This window comes from Trichomycterus rosablanca, chromosome 1 (genome assembly GCF_030014385.1).
Source record: "Trichomycterus rosablanca isolate fTriRos1 chromosome 1, fTriRos1.hap1, whole genome shotgun sequence".
Lineage (NCBI taxonomy): Eukaryota > Metazoa > Chordata > Actinopteri > Siluriformes > Trichomycteridae > Trichomycterus > Trichomycterus rosablanca.
Window position 1 is genome coordinate 59,305,532 of NC_085988.1, and position 24,962 is coordinate 59,330,493.

The 24,962-nt window shown below is 40.2% G+C and overlaps 1 protein-coding gene across 2 annotated transcripts in view; it reads left to right on the forward strand.

The window, feature by feature from the left end:
* The window catches only part of ptpro (protein tyrosine phosphatase receptor type O), a 100,200-nt gene that overhangs the window by 73,041 nt on the left and 2,197 nt on the right, over positions 1-24,962 (forward strand). The window contains exons 14-25 of one of the 2 annotated variants that reach the window (XM_063004789.1): positions 2,825-2,963; positions 3,110-3,230; positions 5,490-5,558; positions 14,522-14,605; positions 17,754-17,789; positions 18,122-18,203; positions 18,335-18,425; positions 18,894-18,970; positions 20,179-20,313; positions 21,395-21,517; positions 21,617-21,771; positions 23,108-23,243. In XM_063004789.1, the coding sequence (XP_062860859.1) occupies positions 2,825-2,963; positions 3,110-3,230; positions 5,490-5,558; positions 14,522-14,605; positions 17,754-17,789; positions 18,122-18,203; positions 18,335-18,425; positions 18,894-18,970; positions 20,179-20,313; positions 21,395-21,517; positions 21,617-21,771; positions 23,108-23,243 (1,248 nt within the window). The remainder of the gene's footprint in view (positions 1-2,824; positions 2,964-3,109; positions 3,231-5,489; positions 5,559-14,521; positions 14,606-17,753; positions 17,790-18,121; positions 18,204-18,334; positions 18,426-18,893; positions 18,971-20,178; positions 20,314-21,394; positions 21,518-21,616; positions 21,772-23,107; positions 23,244-24,962) is intronic. The other variant, XM_063004795.1, reaches the window with a different exon arrangement.

Genomic DNA, 24,962 nt, shown 5'->3' on the forward strand with positions numbered 1-24,962 from the left:
TAGAGGATGAGTATCTGGTAATGTGGTTGGAAGGCTGAATAGACAAATCTGCTGGAGGCACTGGTGATGGAATGCAATGGGATATGTGGAATGCTGTGGTTGTTAAAATGCTACTAGGTGGATAGGAGGTGTTTCATGTGGTAAGGAATAATGAAGGTGCTTCAGTTATAGCTTATTGTTTGTATTTGGTAGATTTAGAAAGCTGCAGGGTTGGTTGGGAAGAGCTTCCATAAGGAGGTAGTGATGTACTTGAAGTAAGTTTTAAGATTAGTAATACTAATACTATGATATTATTATTTAAAGACTAGGATATGATTATTATTGAATATGGTGGTCTTTATGAAAAGAGTAATTCGATGGAAATGTCCCAGCAGAAGTAAGAGGGGTGTATCGGAGACATGGGGCTGAAGGGTTCAGAAAACGTGGTGGGGTGTTTTATGTAAGGGAGCAGGTGGGATGAATGGGAGTTTGTTCTGTTTGATTTTTCATGTAAGCATATTTACATGACAGACACCTGATTCCCTAAAAAATAGTTTATATATACAGTGTATCACAAAAGTGAGTACACCCCTCACATTTCTGCAGATATTTAAGTATATCTTTTCATGGGACAACACTGACAAAATGACACTTTGACACAATGAAAAGTAGTCTGTGTGCAGCTTATATAACAGTGTAAATTTATTCTTCCCTCAAAATAACTCAATATACAGCCATTAATGTCTAAACCACCGGCAACAAAAGTGAGTACACCCCTTAGTGAAAGTTCCTGAAGTGTCAATATTTTGTGTGGCCACCATTATTTCCCAGAACTGCCTTAACTCTCCTGGGCATGGAGTTTACCAGAGCTTCACAGGTTGCCACTGGAATGCTTTTCCACTCCTCCATGACGACATCACGGAGCTGGCGGATATTCGAGACTTTGCGCTCCTCCACCTTCCGCTTGATGATGCCCCAAAGATGTTCTATTGGGTTTAGGTCTGGAGACATGCTTGGCCAGTCCATCACCTTTACTCTCAGCCTCTTCAATAAAGCAGTGGTCGTCTTAGAGGTGTGTTTGGGGTCATTATCATGCTGGAACACTGCCCTGCGACCCAGTTTCCGGAGGGAGGGGATCATGCTCTGCTTCAGTATTTCACAGTACATATTGAAGTTCATGTGTCCCTCAATGAAATGTAACTCCCCAACACCTGCTGCACTCATGCAGCCCCAGACCATGGCATTCCCACCACCATGTTTGACTGTAGGCATGACACACTTATCTTTGTACTCCTCACCTGATTGCCGCCACACATGCTTGAGACCATCTGAACCAAACAAATTAATCTTGGTCTCATCAGACCATAGGACATGGTTCCAGTAATCCATGTCCTTTGTTGACATGTCTTCAGCAAACTGTTTGCGGGCTTTCTTGTGTAGAGACTTCAGAAGAGGCTTCCTTCTGGGGTGACAGCCATGCAGACCAATTTGATGTAGTGTGCGGCGTATGGTCTGAGCACTGAGAGGCTGACCCCCCACCTTTTCAATCTCTGCAGCAATGCTGACAGCACTCCTGCGCCTATCTTTCAAAGACAGCAGTTGGATGTGACGCTGAACACGTGCACTCAGCTTCCTTGGACGACCAACGCGAGGTCTGTTCTGAGTGGACCCTGCTCTTTTAAAACGCTGGATGATCTTGGCCACTGTGCTGCAGCTCAGTTTCAGGGTGTTGGCAATCTTCTTGTAGCCTTGGCCATCTTCATGTAGCGCAACAATTCGTCTTTTAAGATCCTCAGAGAGTTCTTTGCCATGAGGTGCCATGTTGGAACTTTCAGTGACCAGTATGAGAGAGTGTGAGAGCTGTACTACTAAATTGAACACACCTGCTCCCTATGCACACCTGAGACCTAGTAACACTAACAAATCACATGACATTTTGGAGGGAAAATGACAAGCAGTGCTCAATTTGGACATTTAGGGGTGTAGTCTCTTAGGGGTGTACTCACTTTTGTTGCCGGTGGTTTAGACATTAATGGCTGTATATTGAGTTATTTTGAGGGAAGAATACATTTACACTGTTATATAAGCTGCACACAGACTACTTTTCATTGTGTCAAAGTGTCATTTTGTCAGTGTTGTCCCATGAAAAGATATACTTAAATATCTGCAGAAATGTGAGGGGTGTACTCACTTTTGTGATACACTGTATATATCTCAGGGCCAATCTGTTGTTTTAGAAGTTCTGTAGACAAGGTTTGATGAATGGGAGTAGCCATCCTCTTCCTCTTTAACATTAGGGGTAGTGGATGGGATAAATAAGGGTGGAGGTTGGGATGAATAGGGCTGAGATGATTAAGGGTGGAAGAAACGTGGTGGAATAAATAGGGGAGGAGGATGGATCAACAGAGTGGGTGGTTATTTGTGGCAATTTTGCTAGTACTATCTAGTGCGTGGTCTGTGGTTATAGTGAAGGATGGCAATTTTCTGGCCCCTGGACAATACTGGATGCTGTGAAGATTGCTGGGTGGAGACGTATGTTGTTGAAGAAGAGGTGATATCAAGTATAGGTGTGGTGTCTGCACAGGAATGTATCTTGTCATTGCTTTGGTCTGAAAAAGTGGTGGTTTATTATTATTATTTTGTGATTTCTTGAAGTTTTGAGTTGCACTGAAAATGATTCTGTGGGACTGAGAAGACCAGGGGTGTTACTTTGTTGTGTTTACTTTGTCTTATTTTCTTTGAGGATTTGAATATGTCTAATTGCTACTGTACATAGCATAGCAACGCAAAAAACATTAAAAAAAAAAAACATAGCATCATATTTCTGTTTTTTTTTTTCTAACAGGTTGCTGAGCCCCTGACTGCCCACTCCCATGTGTTAACTGTGGGCAACCTGCAGCCTTCCATCTCTTACAACTGCAGTGTGATCAGCTACAGCTACAGCACCCCTAGCGAGCCCACCTACATTACCATCAGTACTTTGGGTAACTTTTCATTTGCTATCAATTTTGTATCATAGCATCAATGTTTTGTTATACTGTTTTTACTGTTTCTACATGGGATATGAGCATGTGGTTACTTTACTCCCATTGCCCACTGTTAAAATTTGTGTGTGTGTGTGTGTGTGTAGCCCAGGAGATGAACCCAAGTGTAGCTGCTATCTCTGCATTGGCTGTGCTTAGTTTGCTGCTCCTTAGCTTGCTGGTGCTTTTCCTTCTAATGCTGCGCAAAAAGCACATGGAGATGACCAGGTCAGAACTGCACTACTACAGACACTCATATATAGCTTTTGTGTAACTTGAGAATAAAAAGCTATATCCTCCAGAGGCACCAAAGCCTCCCCGTTACTAGCAAGTACAACGTCTTGCTGCTTTTAGAATGCACAGTAATTTACAACCCCATTTCCAGAAAAACTATGACATTTTGTAAAACCACAAATCACAAAAAGTTGGGACAGTATGAAAAAAGCAAATAAAAAACAGTGTTTCTTAGGTTTACTTTGAGTGTTATTTTATTTCAGACAGTATAAACCCAAGATGTGTCTGGTTAACTTTATTTCATTTGTTAATATTTCTCCAATTCTGCAGTTTTTCCAAGTCTGCAACACATTGCAAAAAAATGAGAGAAATTTGCATGTATATTCCAGTATGTAATACCTTTAGGATTCTAAATTAAAGGAATCTGGAAGAAGTGCGTAAAGGGCAACACTCAGACACCCCTTCCACAGCACTGAATCAAGAACCATCATTCAACAATAGCTGATGTAACCACATGGGCGCGGGATTACTTTGGCAAACCTTTGTCAAGCACTACAATACAGAGTGACATGCACAAATGCCTTTTAAAACTTTACTGTGCGATTAAGAAGTTCTCTGGGCTCTGAGGCATCTAGGATGGACCATCACACATTATAAAGTGTAAATTGTCAGACGAAACAGTATTCTTTTTTGTAAGAAATGGACGCCATGTGTTCCAGACCAAGGATGAAAAGGGCCATCTATACTGTTATTAGCAACAAGACTAAAAGCCAGGGTCTGTCATGGTATGGGTTTGTGTCAGTGCTTTTGGCAAAGATCATTTACACTGTGATGGTAGCCTGAATGTGGAAAAGTACATTGAGATTTTAAAGTAACATATGCTGCATGTATTTGTCAACAAGACAGTGTAAAACCACATGCTGCACACATTACAAAGGCATGGCTGCGGAGGAACAGGGTACAGATACTGGACTGGCCTGCCTGCAGTCCTGACCCGTGCTCAATAAAGAATGTGTGGAGAGTTTTGAAATGGAAAATGTGACAACGGCAACTCCATACTGTTGCACATTATAAGACGATAAGAACGGGACAAATGACCACCTGAAACACTTTACTGTTTGCTATCATCAGTGCCAAAACATCTTTTAAGTGTTGGGAAAAATGTCAACATTATACACTGGTAAATGCTTTGAAATAAAAGTCAACGTAGGAAACACTTTTTTATATTTGCATTTTACATACTGTACCAACCTTTTCTGATTTGGGGCTGTAAAGCACAATCAAAAGAAAAATCTGTGATTTGTTAATTTACTTGAATCTTTAATTAACTGATAGAAGTAAAACTTTTCAAAATGTTGTGAATATAAACAAATTTAGAAGTTCATGCCTGCAAAAACGAGTCATGTTTACACCCTGTGTTTCATCACCTTTCCAATTAATAAGGCTTGGCAACTGAGGGCACTAACTAGTCCTGTTCAGCTTTGGCACAAAGAACTTGACGTTCCTTTTTTCTGAAAACCATGGACTCATTTGACCGCAGCACACGTTTCCACTGTTATTTGGACCATTTGAGATGAGCTTAAGCCCACAGATATTGGAGGTGTTTCTGAATAGATTTTATGTACTGCTTTCTCTTTGTGTAAGTTTTTTAGGTTGCATATCTTAATGTATTGGTGGACTGTGTTAGGTCACAGTGGTTTTCTGAGGTACTCCCAAGCCCATGTGACTAAATTTGTCACAGAAGCATGCCGTCTGAGAGCTCAAAGGTTACGCACGTTCAGCAGTGGTTTCGGCTTTCCAGAGATCTCTCCAAATTCTCTAAATCGTTTTACATTTTTATTTATGGTAGATAATAACAGACCTTTGCAATCTTGCTGATTGAGAATCCTTTCACAAAGGTTGTAAAGTATGAACCTTTGGTAGATCTTTCTGTTGTGCCTGATCATAATACCTTCACCTGTTACATATTCACTTGGTTATTAAAGAATTTTTAAAACAGTGTTACTTGAATATTCTATAAACTAATTTCTGAAAGTCATTTTAAACTTTTGTCAGTTAAATAAAGGTTCTAGAAAATTAACAAATATCATATTCTTCTTTTATAGCATTTAACACAATGTCCCAACTTTGAAAAATTTGAGTTCTTGTATTTTTAAGCCTAAGATCTTAAGTCGTACAATAATAAAAGTTTGTATTTAGCATGAGATTAATGAAACAGCTTTGACTGTCTTTAATGTTTTTGTCTTATTGCAGAGAATGTGGGGCAGAAACCTTCATCAACTTTGCTTCTTTTGAACGAGATGGCAAACTTCCTTACAACTGGTAGGAACCCTTTATTTCATGTAAAGTAAAAGCAACAATAGTGATCTAACAAAGTTAAAATCATACTTTCAGTATATGTAATAAAAGCATGCCTGTAGAAAATACCAATATAAACTAGCATACAAATATACACTAAGGTGGACAGGGTGAGGGGAAAGGATAGGGAGATAGAGAGTTAGTATTGTATGAAAATATAGAGCAGTGTGATAAAAACAGATCAATATATTTAAAAAACTTAAAAATAAATAAAAATAAACAAATAAATATATAAAGCTAAAAATATTAATAAAGTATCAGTCAAATAGCAGCCTTAATTCCTCATTTACAACTGAGAATAAAACCTTGTTCTGACTTCACAGCTGGCAGAACTCTGATAACCTCATGAAAAAGTAGAATAAAAAGAGATTAAAAAAAAGTTTGACTAGATGACAGGAAAACCCACATCCCTCAGACCTAGAAAGAAAGAGAGTGCAAAAGTGTGCACAGGATTGGAATTTTTTAATATGGTCCTAATCCCAAATACATGTGACTTATTTACAGCATCACTTGAAGCCATATTACCAAAATACAGTGTATCACAAAAGTGAGTACACCCCTCACATTTCTGCAGATATTTAAGTATATCTTTTCATGGGACAACACTGACAAAATGACACTTTGACACAATGAAAAGTAGTCTGTGTGCAGCTTATATAACAGTGTAAATTTATTCTTCCCTCAAAATAACTCAATATACAGCCATTAATGTCTAAACCACCGGCAACAAAAGTGAGTACACCCCTAAGAGACTACACCCCTAAATGTCCAAATTGAGCACTGCTTGTCATTTTCCCTCCAAAATGTCATGTGATTTGTTAGTGTTACTAGGTCTCAGGTGTGCATAGGGAGCAGGTGTGTTCAATTTAGTAATACAGCTCTCACACTCTCTCATACTGGTCACTGAAAGTTCCAACATGGCACCTCATGGCAAAGAACTCTCTGAGGATCTTAAAAGACGAATTGTTGCGCTACATGAAGATGGCCAAGGCTACAAGAAGATTGCCAACACCCTGAAACTGAGCTGCAGCACAGTGGCCAAGATCATCCAGCGTTTTAAAAGAGCAGGGTCCACTCAGAACAGACCTCGCGTTGGTCGTCCAAAGAAGCTGAGTGCACGTGCTCAGCGTCACATCCAACTGCTGTCTTTGAAAGATAGGCGCAGGAGTGCTGTCAGCATTGCTGCAGAGTTTGAAAAGGTGGGGGGTCAGCCTGTCAGTGCTCGGACCATACGCCGCACACTACATCAAATTGGTCTGCATGGCTGTCACCCCAGAAGGAAGCCTCTTCTGAAGTCTCTACACAAGAAAGCCCGCAAACAGTTTGCTGAAGACATGTCAACAAAGGACATGTATTACTGGAACCATGTCCTATGGTCTGATGAGACCAAGATTAATTTGTTTGGTTCAGATGGTCTCAAGCATGTGTGGCGGCAATCAGGTGAGGAGTACAAAGATAAGTGTGTCATGCCTACAGTCAAGCATGGTGGTGGGAATGCCATGGTCTGGGGCTGCATGAGTGCAGCAGGTGTTGGGAAGTTACATTTCATTGAGGGACACATGAACTCCAATATGTACTGTGAAATACTGAAGCAGAGCATGATCCCCTCCCTCCGGAAACTGGGTCGCAGGGCAGTGTTCCAGCATGATAATGACCCCAAACACACCTCTAAGACGACCACTGCTTTATTGAAGAGGCTGAGGGTAAAGGTGATGGACTGGCCAAGCATGTCTCCAGACCTAAACCCAATAGAACATCTTTGGGGCATCCTCAAGTGGAAGGTGGAGGAGCGCAAAGTCTTGAATATCCGCCAGCTCCGTGATGTCGTCATGGAGGAGTGGAAAAGCATTCCAGTGGCAACCTGTGAAGCTCTGGTAAACTCCATGCCCAGGAGAGTTAAGGCAGTTCTGGGAAATAATGGTGGCCACACAAAATATTGACACTTCAGGAACTTTCACTAAGGGGTGTACTCACTTTTGTTGCCGGTGGTTTAGACATTAATGGCTGTATATTGAGTTATTTTGAGGGAAGAATAAATTTACACTGTTATATAAGCTGCACACAGACTACTTTTCATTGTGTCAAAGTGTCATTTTGTCAGTGTTGTCCCATGAAAAGATATACTTAAAAATCTGCAGAAATGTGAGGGGTGTACTCACTTTTGTGATACACTGTAGGTTTGACCTTATTGTTATTGTTGAGTTTCATCAGGTTTGCTACACTATTTGTACACACTTGATTGGACAAATTGATACAGTTTTAAAATGATTGTTTTACCTTGACTAGCTCTTCTGTGTGTCTCTAAACACCTCTAACAGCAGAATTAGTAAAACATTCTTAAGTTAAGCTTGAACCTGTGGTTAAGGATAAAGGTATGTTTAAGAAATGATTGATTGGCTGATGCAGAAAACTGTACAATATTAAAAACATTTACTGTAATAAATATTGCTGTCCTAAAACCACCTAAAAAGAACTAACTAAAAGCTTGAGTAGTGTATAATTTAAGGTCGCAAGTCGTGCTCGGCACACGAAGGGGGGCGCATGCCTAAAAAGGTTAAAAACCCCTGCTCTAACAGCAGGATTAGTAACCCAGTTGTTAAATTGCTCAGGTGGTGCAGCTGAGCAGGGTCAGGCAGAAGTGAAAGAACAAATTGGCTATGTACTGGGGGTGGGGCCGGGTGATGGCTAAAGCTTTGTGATGGATTGCCCAACGTTTCTCGATGAAAACAGACCTGTTAAAACCCTGACCAGGTTAAACAAACCATTGTTGAATATCTAACTGGCGTGCTTTTTAGTAAAAGGTAATGCTCTGTGTGGGCTTTAGAAAGAATATACAGAAGTTGTTAAAATATAACATGCAACCTGTTAAGCTCTTGGTTCTTGTTGCATTTAAATTCTCTTTGAACATACATAGATTAAAAATTTACACATTAAGCTCTGACAGTAGCTATTTAGGAGTGTTCTAGACTACCCATAAGGATCAGTAGGTTTAATAGTTGTGCTTTTGGTGTTAACATTACTTGTGAATATCTCTTAATAAGTTTTTTTTAGTTCAGAGCCCTTTTTCAATTTTTTTTGGTGAATTTGTTTCCTGAGTTGGTGAATATTTAAAACAGGAAATACAGTACCATGTCAAAACCTCCAGATAACTTCAGATAATATGAGCAGGGTAAAATGGATATGGAATATATTTCATACATTGTAACTACTGACTTGTACCTGCAGAAAGACGAGTTGTTAAGTCTGTCTAAACTTTATCAAATGTCATCTTTTATTAACCATATTTAATCTGTTCTCTTTCAAGCATTTTTGGTTTTTGTGTCTTATTATGTAATGTACCCTCCCATGTATGCATCAGAAGCCTTTATACTATTGCGCCAGACTGTTAACAGGCAGACAGTTTTGCCGTTTGTGTGTCCTATATATTATTCTGTATATAATTCACAGACACAACTTCATCTAGTCATTCAAAAGCATGGGTGCAGACTAATCCTAAGGTGAGGAATAATTACAAGTTTAAAAACTTTTCATATAGGTGCCCAGGTGGTGCAGCGGGATATTCCGCTAGCACACCAGTGCCGAGATTCTGAACTCCTCGGTCCGAAACTCGGCATTGCCACCGGTCGGCTGGGCACCGTCTGGCGGGCATAATCGGCAGTGCCTGCAGCAGATACTAGTTGGCCACCATATCTGCGGGCGGGGACCGGACTATGTGTGGGTGGGTCTTCATATGCTGATTGGTGGAAGAGACATCTGTGCAGAATGCAGAGGCGAGAAGAGGGAGGCTGTACACGTGTCGGGAGAGGCGTGTGCAGCGACATGCTCTCCTCAGATGCAATCGGGTATATAATGGGGAGTTAATGCATTAAAAACTTGTCTTTTACAACCCCACCCAAACACCAAACTCCCATAATGTAGTGTAGCCCAGAAAGGATACAGGTGAGGCACTATTCTTATCACTTCTAAGTGTGAACCTGCAAGACGTGCTGAAGCCCCACTCTTACACCAAAGCAGACTGTTTCCAGTCTAGCATGACAGAAAGGGTCTATAAAGTGGAGCTGAAAGACGAGATGTCAACCACACTGGGTCAAGCACAAAGTGCACTGCTGGAGATAGATGTGCTAGCCCATGAATGGCCACACACTATTCCTTATGCTTTTTTCTCCCCCTAGTAGGAGGGTGTGTCAACCCACCCAATGGTCAGGGTAAAGCTGACTAGCAGAGATTATGCAGCTCATTTACAGATCACCTTGGCTTCTCCTATTGTACCTGCTGTCTTAGACACAGGAGAGAATTTACCATCCCAATCCAGAGCGCTTGGATCTATGGGCATGACCTGTGAATAATTCATTTTGAGTATGAGTGGGGTACCACAGAATGTAATTGAAACCACCCAGAATAATAGAGCCTTACTCATTATAAAGACACTTTATGGATATGGTTTGAGCAGTGGTGCATAGACAAAGATCAACTCCCTTATGACTAATTACATGGTGGTTAGATGACCTTTCCTCCAGGACCTGGTTGATAAGGCTAAAATCATTTTCAACTATATAAATATAATTGGCTGCTATTGTAGCGTGTCATGTAGTATTTGTCATGTAGGGCAATGCCAGCTATTAAACCAATTTTAAAATTTTTGGATTTATCAGTGGTTCTGAAGGCCATTTCACTGACACCCTTTAAACAGGTAAACCAGGTAAAACATTTTAAGGTTTTATCATACCCTCATTCAAAAAGTTGTACAACCCTGTCTCCCTATGGAGCTTAAAGCTTTTTATCCTCGCCCGTTTGCATTGATGGAACAAGAGCAATTAAATGTGTTATGCCCCTAACATCTGCTGTGTATCCACATGAAAAGACCAAAGGATTTTGGAAATGAGTGATTAGCTCTTTGTTTTATGGTCTAAGCCATATACAGAAAAGTAGTTCACTAAAGAGTGTTTATTGCTGTGAATAAGAGAGGCAGTTAGGATGGTATACTCCAGCAAGGCCTTGGTTTGCGGGCACATTCCAGATTCCAAAAGGGGAATTTTAACTTCAAGGGGGTCTCACCTCAGTATGTGTGTGCAGTTTGTCAGTTTTTTTTACACTGGATGTAACATTGCCAATAGTAGCACATGCTGTGCTAAGTGCCAAGACCAGTGTTAAAAAGAACCAACCCAGACATTTGAGACAGTCTTGTCCAGCAATATGGGAGTTAGTATATCCATGACACAGTATGTAACCTCTGTTAGCATTAGTGAGGTGTTTTACCAGGCCACCCTCCTTGCTTAGGTAAAGCAAGAAAGAGATGCACCTCTTTTTAAAGACTAGATGACATAGTGTTGGCATATTATATACCGAAGGCTAAACACATAAACTGTGCCAGTGGGCTGGCGTAGTGGCATGAAGGCTTCTGAAGGAGACACCCTTCTGAAAAGCAGGTTTACATACAGTTAAGCCAAAAAGTCTGCACACCCTTTCACCTTCTCCAGGTTATATTACGTTACAGACTCATTCTTTAATAGATTGAGTTCTTTCTTGCCGCAAACATCTACACACAATCACCAATAATTACGAAGTGAAAACAATATGCAATTGTATTTTACTGACAAAAATGGTTTATTTAGGGGTTACATATCTGTACACACCCTTAGCCTAATACTTTATTGATGCACCTTTGGCAGCAAATACAGCTTTAAGGCATCTTGGGAAAGAAGCTATGAGCTTGGCACACTTGTTTCTTAACATTTTTGCCTTGGTATTCAGGTGAAAAAGTTGAATTTTGGTTTCATCAGACCAAAAAATCTTGTTTCTCATGGTTTGAGAGTCCTCAGGGTGCCTTTTGGCAAACTCCAAGCAAGCCGCCATGTGCCTTTTACTGAGGAGTGGCTTCCGTCTGACCACTCTACCATAAAGACGTGATTTGTGGAGTGCTGCCTGGATGGTTGATCTTCTGATGGGTTCTCCCATCTCCACAATAATGTGCTGGAGCTGTCAGAGTGATCCTCGGGTTCCTGCTCACCTCCCTGGCCAAGGCCCGTCTTCCCTGTTTGCTCAGTTTGGCTGGGCGGCCTGGTCTAGGAAGATTTTTGATGGTTCCAAACTTCTTTCATTTACGAATGATGGTGGCCACTGTGCTCTTTGGGGCCTGTAAAGCTGCAGCAATTTTTCTGTAACCTTCTCCAGATCTATGGCTTGACTCAATCCTGTTTCTGAGGTCTGCAGATAATTCCTTTGACCCCATGGCTTGGAGTTTGCTCTGATATGCACTGTCAACTGTGGGACCTTATATAGGCAGGTGTTGGCAATCCCCAATCATGTCCAATCAATTGAATTTACCACAGATGGACTACAGTTAAATTGTAGAAACATCTCAAGCAGTATCAGTGAAAACAAAATGCACCTCAGCTCACTTTTGGGTGTCTTATCAAAGGGTGTGCACACTTACAGTGGGGGAAATAAGTATTTGATCCCCTGCTGATTTTGTAAGTTTACCCCTTTACAAAGACTTGAACAGTCTATAATTTTTATGGAAGGTGTATTTTAACAGAGAGAGACAGAATATCAACAAAAAATCCAGAAAAAAAACATTAAATAAAAGTTATAAATTAATTTGTATTTAATTAAGGGAAATAAGTATTTGATCCCCTACCAACCAGCAAGAATTCTGACCCCCACAGACCGGTTATGTGCCCATGAGGCACACAAATTAGTCCTGTCCCTGTATAAAAGACTCCTGTCACAGAATCAGTTTCTTCCATTCAAATCTCTCGACCACCATGGGCAAGACCAAAGAGCTATCAAAGGACGTCAGGGACAAGATTGTAGACCTGCACAAGGCTGGAATGGGCTACAAGACCATCAGCAAGAAGCTTGGTGAGAAAGAGACCACTGTTGGTGCGATAATTTGAAAATGGAAGAAATACAAGATCACAGTCAATCGCCCTCGCTCTGGAGCTCCATGCAAGATCTCACCTGGCGGGGTAAGAATGATTCTGAGAAAGGTGAGGTTAGTCCAGAATGACACGGGAGGAGCTTGTCAATGATCTCAAGGGAGCTGGGAGCACAGTCACCAAGAAAACCATTAGTAACACACTTCGCCATAATGGATTGAGATCCTGCAGTGCCCGCAAAGTCCCTTTGCTCAAGAAGGCTCATGTACAGGCCCGTCTGATGTTTGCCAATGAACACCTGAATGATTCAGAGAAAGCTTGGGAGAATGTGATATGGTCAGATGAGACCAAAATTGAACTCTTTGGCATCAATTCCACTCGCCGTGTTTGGAGGCAAAGAAATGCCCGGTGGGGATGGTGTTCTTGGGGTCATATCCAGCATCTCTCTGCTCCCAGCTCCCTTGAGATCATTGACAAGCTCCTCCCGTGTAATTCTGGACTGACCTCACCTTTCTCAGAATCATTCTTACCCCACCAGGTGAGATCTTGCATGGAGCTCCAGAGTGAGGGTGATTGACTGTGATCTTGTATTTCTTCCATTTTCGAATTATCGCACCAACAGTGGTCTCTTTCTCACCAAGCTTCTTGCTGATGGTCTTGTAGCCCATTCCAGCCTTGTGCAGGTCTACAATCTTGTCCCTGACGTCCTTTGATAGCTCTTTGGTCTTGCCCATGGTGGTCGAGAGATTTGAACAGAAGAAACTGATTCTGTGACAGGAGTCTTTTATACAGGGACAGGACTAATTTGTGTGCCTCATGGGCACATAACCGGTCTGTGGGGGTCAGAATTCTTGCTGGTTGGTAGGGGATCAAATACTTATTTCCCTTAATTAAATACAAATTAATTTATAACTTTTATTTAATGTTTTTTTTCTGGATTTTTTGTTGATATTCTGTCTCTCTCTGTTAAAATAAACCTTCCATAAAAATTATAGACTGTTCAAGTCTTTGTAAGGGGGTAATCTTACAAAATCAGCAGGGGATCAAATACTTATTTCCCCCACTGTATGTACATATGATATTTTACATTTTGATTTTTAATAAATTAGCACAAATGTCTAAAAACCTGCTTTCACTTTGTCATTGTGGGCTATTTTGTGTAGAATTTTGTGACAAAAAATGAACTCGATGTATTATAGAATCTGATTATAGAGTCTTTAATGTAATGAAACAAGGAGAAGGTGAAAGGGTGTGCAGCCTCTCTGGCTTGACTGTACATGACCTTAAGTTCTACAATGTCTTAGGACTACACTTCTTGTTAAGTCAACAGGAAATTTAAATATTGCCACTGATATTATTAACTACTACACACATCGCACAAACATGAATACAGAGAGGACAGAGTTGTCCAAGCCTTACATTTCTGATTAATATATAAGTCTAAAGACAGTCAGTTAAGGCAGATTTTTACCATTGTTCTCGTTAGTGTGTATTGCTTCAAAATAATTATTTTTCCCCCATTGCCATTGTAACAGAATGTGTGTCGTACTATGTTTATGTAAATGTCTGCAACATGTCTGCTGCTATAGTGATTATTAATGTAACTGTATTAAGCTTTGTTCAAGTACCACTGGGTGGCGTAGGCTATCTTATTCCATATCCTGTATTTTAGCATAGAAATATTTTCTACACTCAAACAATGCATACATATAAGTCAGGCTTTGTAGTTGCATAGGAAGAGTAACCATCTGCAATGTTGTCAGAAAAATTAGGGTTAAAGTTCACGCCTGCTGTCCATGCGCCATTGACCCATTGATGCCTATGAACGCAATTGATAAGCTAATGACACTGTGGACTGCATGAGGCATTAATTAACCTTGTATGAAGCACTAATTAAGTACGTCTCAGTCATCACTGTCACTATTACTAATGGAGCACCATGTTTTGTTCCCAACTTTTTGCCCTTCAATGTTCTTTTGATTTTTCTTGTTTTTTGTTTCGTTTTCATTTTTGTTGTTTTTTGTTGTTGTTTATTTGAACCCCCTTCAGGCGAAGGAGCCTCTTTGCCTTCCTTACTCTTCTGCCATCCTGCCTTTGGACTGACTATCTTTTGGCTTTTTATATTAATCCATGGTAAGTAAAGCACTGACAGCCAGATGCTGCATCATGGAGGCATGTACAAAGCCTGTGTTCAGCCTGGGCTCCACGACCATAGACACAGCCACATTCACCAATACACATTCCTCTAATGACAAGGACTAACCTTCATGTTCTGTTCAGTCAAAAATAGTGACTTGCAACGTAAGGACTGTATCAGTTAACCTGTGCAGCTGTATTAGTTTGGCTGTAATGATGATGTTGAGCCAGCGTGAACTGACGGTACCAAAGAGAAATGTGTTCTCCTACTGTTTAATACTGTCACACCTGTGCAAACACAACACATCAGGACAATCCCAAGCTTGTCACTGTGTTGTGTGTCTGGTAAAAACAAAGGAATGGTGAGGGGAATATTCAAAGGAGAACAGTAATGTGTTAATCCTATTGTATATTGACAATTTCCCTGAAATTACCCAATATCTGAAAAACAAATCCAAATAGTATTTAGACCAATGACAGAACTGTGTTCTATCAGTTCTGTAGAAGAAATTATGAAGGTCTTGGTTAATCAGTTCCTAAGCTGATTAACACATTGAATTGTAATCAGTAAAATGAACTGTAAACAGAACATGAACGTTAAGGTTCAGGTGGGGATGCTTTACCTGACAGCATAAATTTAAAGCTAGTTGAGATCAAGGTTTGATTGTATCTTTTAGTGTACCGCTTTGTCTATGGTTGTGTTTATGAGCCCAGTGGCTTTAAACTAACCCCACATTAGCAATAGGCATGGTGCAAACAAAATGCAACTAACTATAGCAAAGTCTTTTCCTACAGTTCACAAAGGACTCTGATGTCCTCACATTTCTGAATTACTAACCATCTGTAGTAAAACCATTACAGTTGGATTAATTAGAGTTCTGTTTAAAATGTTTGTCTACATTTTGCATGCATTCTGTTCTAATTAGTAGGAGGGCTGTCACAGTTAGCAGAGATGTCATTTGACAGTGCAGTAAAAAATGCGTTCCATACACACAGCAAGTGGACAACAGTCATACCCATATTGATCTGTATACAGTGTTTTGAAAAAGTATTTGTTAATAATTTCTTAATATTAGTTATCAATGATAACCCCAGTAAACCCTAAAATGCTTTTTTATATATATATTTTAAATGACTTTCAGTTTTAATTATTAAAGTATAAAGTCTGTGTGGAAAAAGTAGTTGCTTCCTTAGCTACTAAATTGGCCAGTTAACCAAATGTAATTGATAATTGACTTTTGTTTCACTACACACCTGGGGCGGCACAGTGGCTAACTGGGTAGCACTGTTGCCTCACAGCAAGAAGGTCCTGGGTTCGATCCCCAGGTGGGGCGGTCCGGGTCCTTTCTGTGTGAAGTTTGCATGTTCTCCCCGTGTCCGCGTGGGTTCCCTCCGGGAGTTCCTCCCACAGTCCAAAAACATGCAAGTGAGGCGAATTGGAGATACAAAATGGTCCAGGACTGTGTTTGATATAAAGTTGTGAACTGATGAACCTTGTGTAATGAGTAACTACTGTTACTGTCATGAATGTAACTAAAGTGTAAAACATGACATTAAAATCCTAATAAACAAACAAACAAACAAACTACACATCCAGAATTCTAGCCTTGTTGAATCTAAACAGCATTTTAATAGAACCTATTTGGCAATGTGAAGCAGACTAGAAACTTTGCACAAAAGCAGCACAAAATCACTTTCTAAAGGGATTAAAACTCAGATGTGAAACAAAATCATTCAAATCTACCAGTCTGGAAAGAGTTACAAAGCCATAACTATGGCTCTGGGACCTCAACGAACCACAGTAAGAGCCATTATCCACAAATGGAGAAAAATTGGAACAGTGGTGAGCCTACCCAGGAGTGGGCGGTTTACCAGAACCAGTGCAAGGTGGTTGTAGTGTGATAGTCTGGGGCTGCTTTGCTTCCACAGGACGACTTGGATGACTTGTTATAATTGCCATAAATTCTGCTCTCAGAAAATTCTTAAGGAAAATCTCTGCCCATCAGTTTGTGGTCTGAAGCAGGTCCACCTCCGAATGGCTCAAAAGACACTAAATTAAGCTTTTGGAGTGCTGACTTGAATCCCATTTAGATGCAGTGGCAAGACCTTAAACCAGCAGTTCATGCTCGAAAATCTTCCAACGTAGCCGAGATATAACAATTCAGCAAAGGAGTGTTCCAAAATTCCTACAACTGCATTTGTTACTGCCAAGGGTTGTACAATCAGTTACTAGGTTTAGAGAGACTTTAGTCTTTAGTAAATGGAATTGTCAATGAAAAGCTGCATTTTCTATTTACTTCTGTTGTCCTTATATTTAATTTAGTTGGATGATCTAAAACAGTGATCCCAACCACTACCGGTCCGTGGGTCATTTATTACCGTGCCGCACAGAAAGAATAAATAATTAAAGCTCGCTACAAACAACAGCAATAAAATTTACAATACTCTTCGGGTGTTATTGTCCCCAATCACCACTAGGTGGGAGCAGCGTCTCGTTGCAGCAAAAAAAGCTCAAGATTCGCACTGATTTTCCATTCTATAGTTATTCTATTTTAAATCCCCCGCCTGTCTGTGAAATTATATCTTATATGAAACCGGTCTGTGGTGCAAAAAAGGTTGGGGCCCGCTAATCTAAAAGATGTAAATGCGACAAATTAACTAAAATAGAATCAGGTAAAGGGCAAATACTTTTTTACAGCACTATAAATTTCATCAAAGTTAAATAAATGAACTGACCATCATAGAACTAATTCTTAGTATACCTGTATTAGGGGCTTTGTTTAAAGACAGAGCTAGACGTTGCTCTATTATTCTGTTAATCAATAATTTCAACAAATAGCAAGATACTGCAGTTATTCTATATGCTGAAGTGTGACAGCTCTTGTTATTAGAAATAAAGAAAATAAAAATGCACTGTAGGAGGAATGCATGCTTACTATGAAAGCATGACTTTGTTTAAAATAAACAGATAAATACATAAATAAATCAGTAGATACATCTTTTTTTAATTATTTGATCTTGGTGGATGTGTAATACTAAATGCTTTGAGACATTGATAGACACAAATCGACAGACTTTATGTGATATTTCAAAATGAAGTGAGGCACAGCTCAGTAGATTGTCCTACCCCTTTTTGTCCCTGTAGGAGTAAGACTGCTTTAAAGAAAAGGAAGCTAACAAGGTAATACTAACTAAAAACTTTTTATTTTTATGTGCATGCTTCTGTTTCTGCTTTGTCTGTGTTTTTTTATGTTTTTGTTTTAATGCATAAAATCTGAGAGCTGCTTTGTTGAACTTAACCCTTAGCAGACCATGCAGGGTGCATTAGTAAGCAGTTTATTTGTGTAAAACACAGCATTACAGAACTGAAACAATATAAACTATGCTTTATGCAGAATTAGTAAAAATGCGAGTTATTGGTAACAATGTTAATATTACGTTTGGTTTGGTATACGTGTTAAATGTAAAACCTCTTTTACCCTCTGTATCACTAAGTATTTTTTTTGTTTATAGCCCAGTGCAGTTAGATGACTTTGAGGCCTACATCAAAGACATGAGCAAGGACTCTGCATACAAGTTCTCCCTACAGTTTGAGGTAGGGGTTTATTCTTACACCATTCTGGTCTATTACACATATTCATTTGTTTTGAGTGCATAAACATGATTAGACCACATCTAAAAGCTTTTGGCCACCCCCACCACTGGTCTGTCTTGTTTTCAATTCAGGAGCTGAAGAGCGTTGGTTTGGACCTTTCTCATGATGCAGCAGATTTACCAGTTAACAGGCCCAAGAACCGTTATACCAACATCTTGCCCTGTAAGTGTTAGTCTGTTACCCTCTCACTTAAATTAAATTTTACCTATTGAATACTCACCCAGTCACAAACATGAAACCCAAGTTTTCTGACACTGCAGTCACGATTTTTATGTGGTATTTGTGAATGTAACTCTGTATTGTAGTGCTTGACAAATGTAATCTCTTCTCCATGTGGTTATATAAGCTATTGATGAATGACAGTTCTTGACAGGTCTTCAGCTTAGGTTTGCATCCTTGGCCTTTACACAGTAAATTTCCTCCAGATTCCCTGAATCGTTTAATGATATTATGGGAGAAATATTTAAATCATTTTCTCACGAATTTGTTGACAAACCAGAGATTCTCTGGCCATCTTTGCATTTTCCTAAATGTCACAACTTTTTCTGATCAGGGGTTGTAGATTGTTCATTATTAACCTTTTAATTGTTTTAAACACTGTTGCTGATGGAACAATTGTTTTTTACACAGATGACTTCAGCCGGGTAAAGCTAATCTCAATGCACAACGATGAAGGCTCAGACTACATTAATGCCAACTACATACCAGTAAGTATTTGTACATTACATGATCTGTAAATACAAAAATACAGTAAATGTTCAAAATGTTTGTATTTATATTATTTACAAATATAAAATATGTCTGACTAACATGTAATGTGTTTCCTCTCAAAAATTTCATCAGTTGTCTGTTGTCTGTTTGGTTCCACAAACCTTAATAAATTTTATTTGTTAATACACATTTTACATTTTATTTGAAATATGATGCTAATGATCAAACATCTCTGAACTGGGGTTCTACTTCTTAATTGCATGCTTAATGTAACAGGCCAACCAGCTGTGAGATCAGCAGGGGGTGCTGGGCCACAGAAACCTGGCCACCTGCCATGCCATAATGTCAGCTGGGGACATGGAATTGCAGATGACTGACAGTGGTGTTTCCTTTAATCAAAAATGAAGAAAATTCTTACACATTTTAGGTGATTCATTTGGACTGTGAGCTAAAGTATTAAGTGCCAGATTGATTGTATTTATTATTATTTTATCATTATTTATTATTATTGATTGATTGTGTCATTTGTTGCAGTGGGGTAGTCTACAAAACTGCCCTGTTGTTGCTAGCACTATTATTTACAGTTACTTTGGCACTGTGCTTTCATTTTCTGCTGGTAAACACTGTCACAGCCTCCTTTTACATGAATGGTTATCCTTGTGCCACCCTTAGTGGGTTGGAGGGCTGCAGGATGATTTTCTGCTTTTCTGTTTTTTTCTAATAATGTTTTTAACATTTAAATCTATTTATTTTAAAACTATTCAGTACAATAGAGATTCAGATTTAAAGTGTTTCCTTACTGTTACTACAAATTAAAGAAATGGAGCACTTTATAAAAAATGAGACATCCTGATCAAGTTCATAAACCAGTACAGTGCTTTTAGCTAAATAAAACAGAAATTCTTGCACAAAAAACACAAAAGTGTGTGAGTGCACATAATTTTTTTCTTCTTCCCTTACCCTTTAAATCCCTACACAGATTGGCTGTTGTGACATGTTTATTTTATTTTTTGCATTGCACTTCTTCTTGTTAAAAATAAATGCCTTATATTTTTTGCACCCATTAAACAATACAAGTAAACATATTTATAACTGGTTTCCTAACAAATAACAACTGTTCCAGCTGTTTCATTAATGTAAACATCTTATCAAAATCTGGTTCAATATGATCTTATCAGATTTACATGTTATGCTGTGTCCACAGGGTTACAAATCACCTCGTGAATACATCGCCACTCAGGGGCCACTCCCGGAAACTCGCAACGATTTTTGGAAGATGGTGATGCAGCAAAACTCGCATATCATTGTCATGCTGACTCAGTGCAATGAGCGACGCAGGGTCAGTTTCCATGAACAACCAATAAACCTCTCTCTACTGCATCAAAAACGTGTACAACTGTAATGGCCTTGGTTTACTGGTTTACTGACCTCATTAAATCATTGTGCATTTCTTCTTCTTCTTCTTATTATTATTATTATTATTTATCATTTTTCTTCTTTTCTCTTAATCTAATTGTATAATTACCCAGTTGTACAGACCCTTACCCTGACGTGTGTAGTAGCCAATCATTTCTTTTTACCTGCACAAAGCAGGTTTACACAGATAGCAGTATTATTCCCTGTCTCTGTGAAGGTGTCTCCGAACAGCCAGCAGAAGCCGCAACTGCAGCAGTAATTTGGAATTACTTCCGATTACTTTCTTAGGCCGTTTCATGCTTAAACACAGCCAATAATGTCTGTGTAGGCTTCAGGCTGGCTGATAGCAGAACTAAGATTCGAACTTACTAGCTTGAGATCTTAGCAGTCCTGAGCTTGCTTGATCATTAGATCACTATGCTGTTCAAACACCCATTACTTAGTCTGTTTTTTTTTTTTTTTTTTTTTTTTTAATTTAGCACGTCCAATTTCGTCCCATCTATCATCCTCTCATTAGTGCGGATTCCTGCTCCTGATTGGGGCTGACGAGGCCGTTCCACGCCTCCTCCGAAACGTGCACAGCCAATCGACCGTCTTAATACCCACACTTGACGAGTGTAGCGTGGCAGAGTACTGTGCACGGAGGATCACACACTCCGCCACACCCCCTCCCGTCTCCATACAGGCGCCACCAACCAGCCAGCAGAGGGCGCAACCGCCCCGTTCCTGAGAGAGCATCCCCTACGGGACGCCCCCCACCCGGACAACAGGCCAATCGTTGTCCATAGCCGCCCAGCCTCGACCGTGAAGGCAGAGCTGGATTCGAAACTACGCTCCTTCGAAATCCAGCTCTGGTTGCAGCGCGTGTCTTTTACCGCTGCGCCACCTGAGCGGCTACTTAGTCTGTTTTAAATCTATAAAAAGCATAATGTCCTATCATCAGTATCTTTATAGTTCTCATGTTGTGGATGGTCTGCTTATTTAACTTTGATTTTTTTTTGCAGGTGAAGTGTGATCATTATTGGCCGTTTACAGATGAACCAGTTACTTATGGAGAGATCACTGTAGAGATGCTGTCTGAAAGTGAATCTCCTGAATGGACCATCAGGAATTTCCGACTGGGCTATGTGAGTGTCAGCTTCAACAGAAACTTTCATCCTAAGTCCTAATTTTTTTTTACAGTTAAGATGTTAACATGCTACATTTCTTTATGCTCTTCCCTACAGGCAGATGAGGTGCAGGATGTATTACATTTTAACTACACATCCTGGCCTGATCATGGTGTGCCTACAGTAAATGCCATTGAAAGCATCCTGCAGTTTGTGCAGTTAGTACGCCAGCAAGTCAACAGGACCAAGGGACCCGTTATTGTCCACTGCAGGTGGGTACTCCAAAGATCACATTTAAAGCCTCTTTATAGATGTATTTAAAAAAGATTCATTATAGTTGTCTAAAGCAACTAAACATCAGATACTACAGATCATTTTGTGTGACTCACCTACCTTAAAAAGCTCAGGCTTAATTAAACTGCTATTACCACAGAGCGGTAACCGAGTCAGACTCGTTCTGTCTGTGGAGCTAAAAGTTTTCTGTCAGTCGAAGCAGATGATCCTGAACTAACGAACTTAGTAACTGATGTACTTTTGCCTCTGCTTGGCTCTGTGAAGTAACGTTTTTTGCTCTTATCTACATCAAAAGCGAGAACCACGTACGATTTACAAAAGTGAACCACGAATTTATATAATGTGCTCATAAAATCGGCTCAGATGGGATCGGGCTGTATTATCTTTTTGAAGTAATATTTTCAGTCAGCAAAATTGCATCATATATAAGATGTGCACAACGTTAAATATGTTATTTTAGGTTGTCAAGAGCTTTCGCAATGGTATCTGAGCGATGGTGGGGGGGGGGGGGGGGGAGTCCAGGCACAAGTTTGCGGTTGGCACACGAAGGGGGCGCATGTCCAAAAAGGTTGAAAACCCCTGGTCTAAAGTAAGTACAAAATGAGAGGGAAGTTTATTTATTGGCGTTCTGTCGTAAATTCAACATTTCAACGGACCCCCACCCCGATTGAACTGACACACGCCCCCTTCCTAGCCGACTGCATCTTTTCACCTGCACGGGGCACGTTCATATGCAGATCAGCTTTGTGTACGGAGAGCCACAACCTGATTAACGCATTACCCCTCGTCTCTGTGCAGACGGCATCAATCAGCCAGCAGAGGTCGTAATTGCATCAGTTATGAGGTCCCTTTCCGACTTTTCCCTCCCTGTATGAAAAACAGGCCAATCGTTGTTCATGTAGCCGCTCAGCTCTGGTGTGCTAGTGTGTTTTACCGCTGTGCCCCATGAGATGAATTGGAACTTTTGATTGTAAATCAAACCTTCACCGCCTACATTTGATATTTAATTTGTATGATCAGGTCTTCCAATGTTTTGTTCAATCTAAATTTAAATGTAAAATGTGTATTAATTTACCCATGTAATGTGCACAGCTGGTATCTATCAAGCTTTTTTACTGACACTTACACTTGTATACAGTCATCTGATAAAGTTTGAAATTTCATCAAAATTTTTCATCAAATTCAACTTGAGGATTTTATTGATTCATATGGGGGTCAGGGGAGTGGAGACTATAGTAATGTACATGTTTTTTAAATTGGATGTCCAACAACAACTATAATTGCAATGTACAAATATATTTTTTCCCCTTGCAGTGCTGGAGTGGGTCGGACAGGTACATTTATTGCTCTGGATCGGCTAATGCAGCACATCCGGGAACATGAGTACGCTGATATTTTAGGCATGGTGTCAGAGATGCGCTCACATCGACTTTCTATGGTACAAACAGAGGTAAGGATACCTGTGTGGTTTTTTTTCTAGATGTACAGTGTATCACAAAAGTGAGTACACCCCTCACATTTCTGCAGATATTTAAGTATATCTTTTCATGGGACAACACTGACAAAATGACACTTTGACACAATGAAAAGTAGTCTGTGTGCAGCTTATATAACAGTGTAAATTTATTCTTCCCTCAAAATAACTCAATATACAGCCATTAATGTCTAAACCACCGGCAACAAAAGTGAGTACACCCCTAAGAGACTACACCCCTAAATGTCCAAATTGAGCACTGCTTGTCATTTTCCCTCCAAAATGTCATGTGATTTGTTAGTGTTACTAGGTCTCAGGTGTGCATAGGGAGCAGGTGTGTTCAATTTAGTAGTACAGCTCTCACACTCTCTCATACTGGTCACTGAAAGTTCCAACATGGCACCTCATGGCAAAGAACTCTCTGAGGATCTTAAAAGACGAATTGTTGCGCTACATGAAGATGGCCAAGGCTACAAGAACATTGCCAACACCCTGAAACTGAGCTGCAGCACAGTGGCCAAGATCATCCAGCGTTTTAAAAGAGCAGGGTCCACTCAGAACAGACCTCGCGTTGGTCGTCCAAAGAAGCTGAGTGCACGTGCTCAGCGTCACATCCAACTGCTGTCTTTGAAAGATAGGCGCAGGAGTGCTGTCAGCATTGCTGCAGAGATTGAAAAGGTGGGGGGTCAGCCTGTCAGTGCTCAGACCATACGCCGCACACTACATCAAATTGGTCTGCATGGCTGTCACCCCAGAAGGAAGCCTCTTCTGAAGTCTCTACACAAGAAAGTCCGCAAACAGTTTGCTGAAGACATGTCAACAAAGGACATGGATTACTGGAACCATGTCCTATGGTCTGATGAGACCAAGATTAATTTGTTTGGTTCAGATGGTCTCAAGCATGTGTGGCAGCAATCAGGTGAGGAGTACAAAGATAAGTGTGTCATGCCTACAGTCAAGCATGGTGGTGGGAATGCCATGGTCTGGGGCTGCATGAGTGCAGCAGGTGTTGGGGAGTTACATTCCATTGAGGGACACATGAACTCCAATATGTACTGTGAAATACTGAAGCAGAGCATGATCCCCTCCCTCCGGAAACTGGGTCGCAGGGCAGTGTTCCAGCATGATAATGACCCCAAACACACCTCTAAGACGACCACTGCTTTATTGAAGAGGCTGAGGGTAAAGGTGATGGACTGGCCAAGCATGTCTCCAGACCTAAACCCAATAGAACATCTTTGGGGCATCCTCAAGCGGAAGGTGGAGGAGCGCAAAGTCTCGAATATCCGCCAGCTCCGTGATGTCGTCATGGAGGAGTGGAAAAGCATTCCAGTGGCAACCTGTGAAGCTCTGGTAAACTCCATGCCCAGGAGAGTTAAGGCAGTTCTGGGAAATAATGGTGGCCACACAAAATATTGACACTTCAGGAACTTTCACTAAGGGGTGTACTCACTTTTGTTGCCGGTGGTTTAGACATTAATGGCTGTATATTGAGTTATTTTGAGGGAAGAATAAATTTACACTGTTATATAAGCTGCACACAGACTACTTTTCATTGTGTCAAAGTGTCATTTTGTCAGTGTTGTCCCATGAAAAGATATACTTAAATATCTGCAGAAATGTGAGGGGTGTACTCACTTTTGTGATACACTGTATAAATATTTACCATCAGTGAATTTGGAAAACTGAAACTCA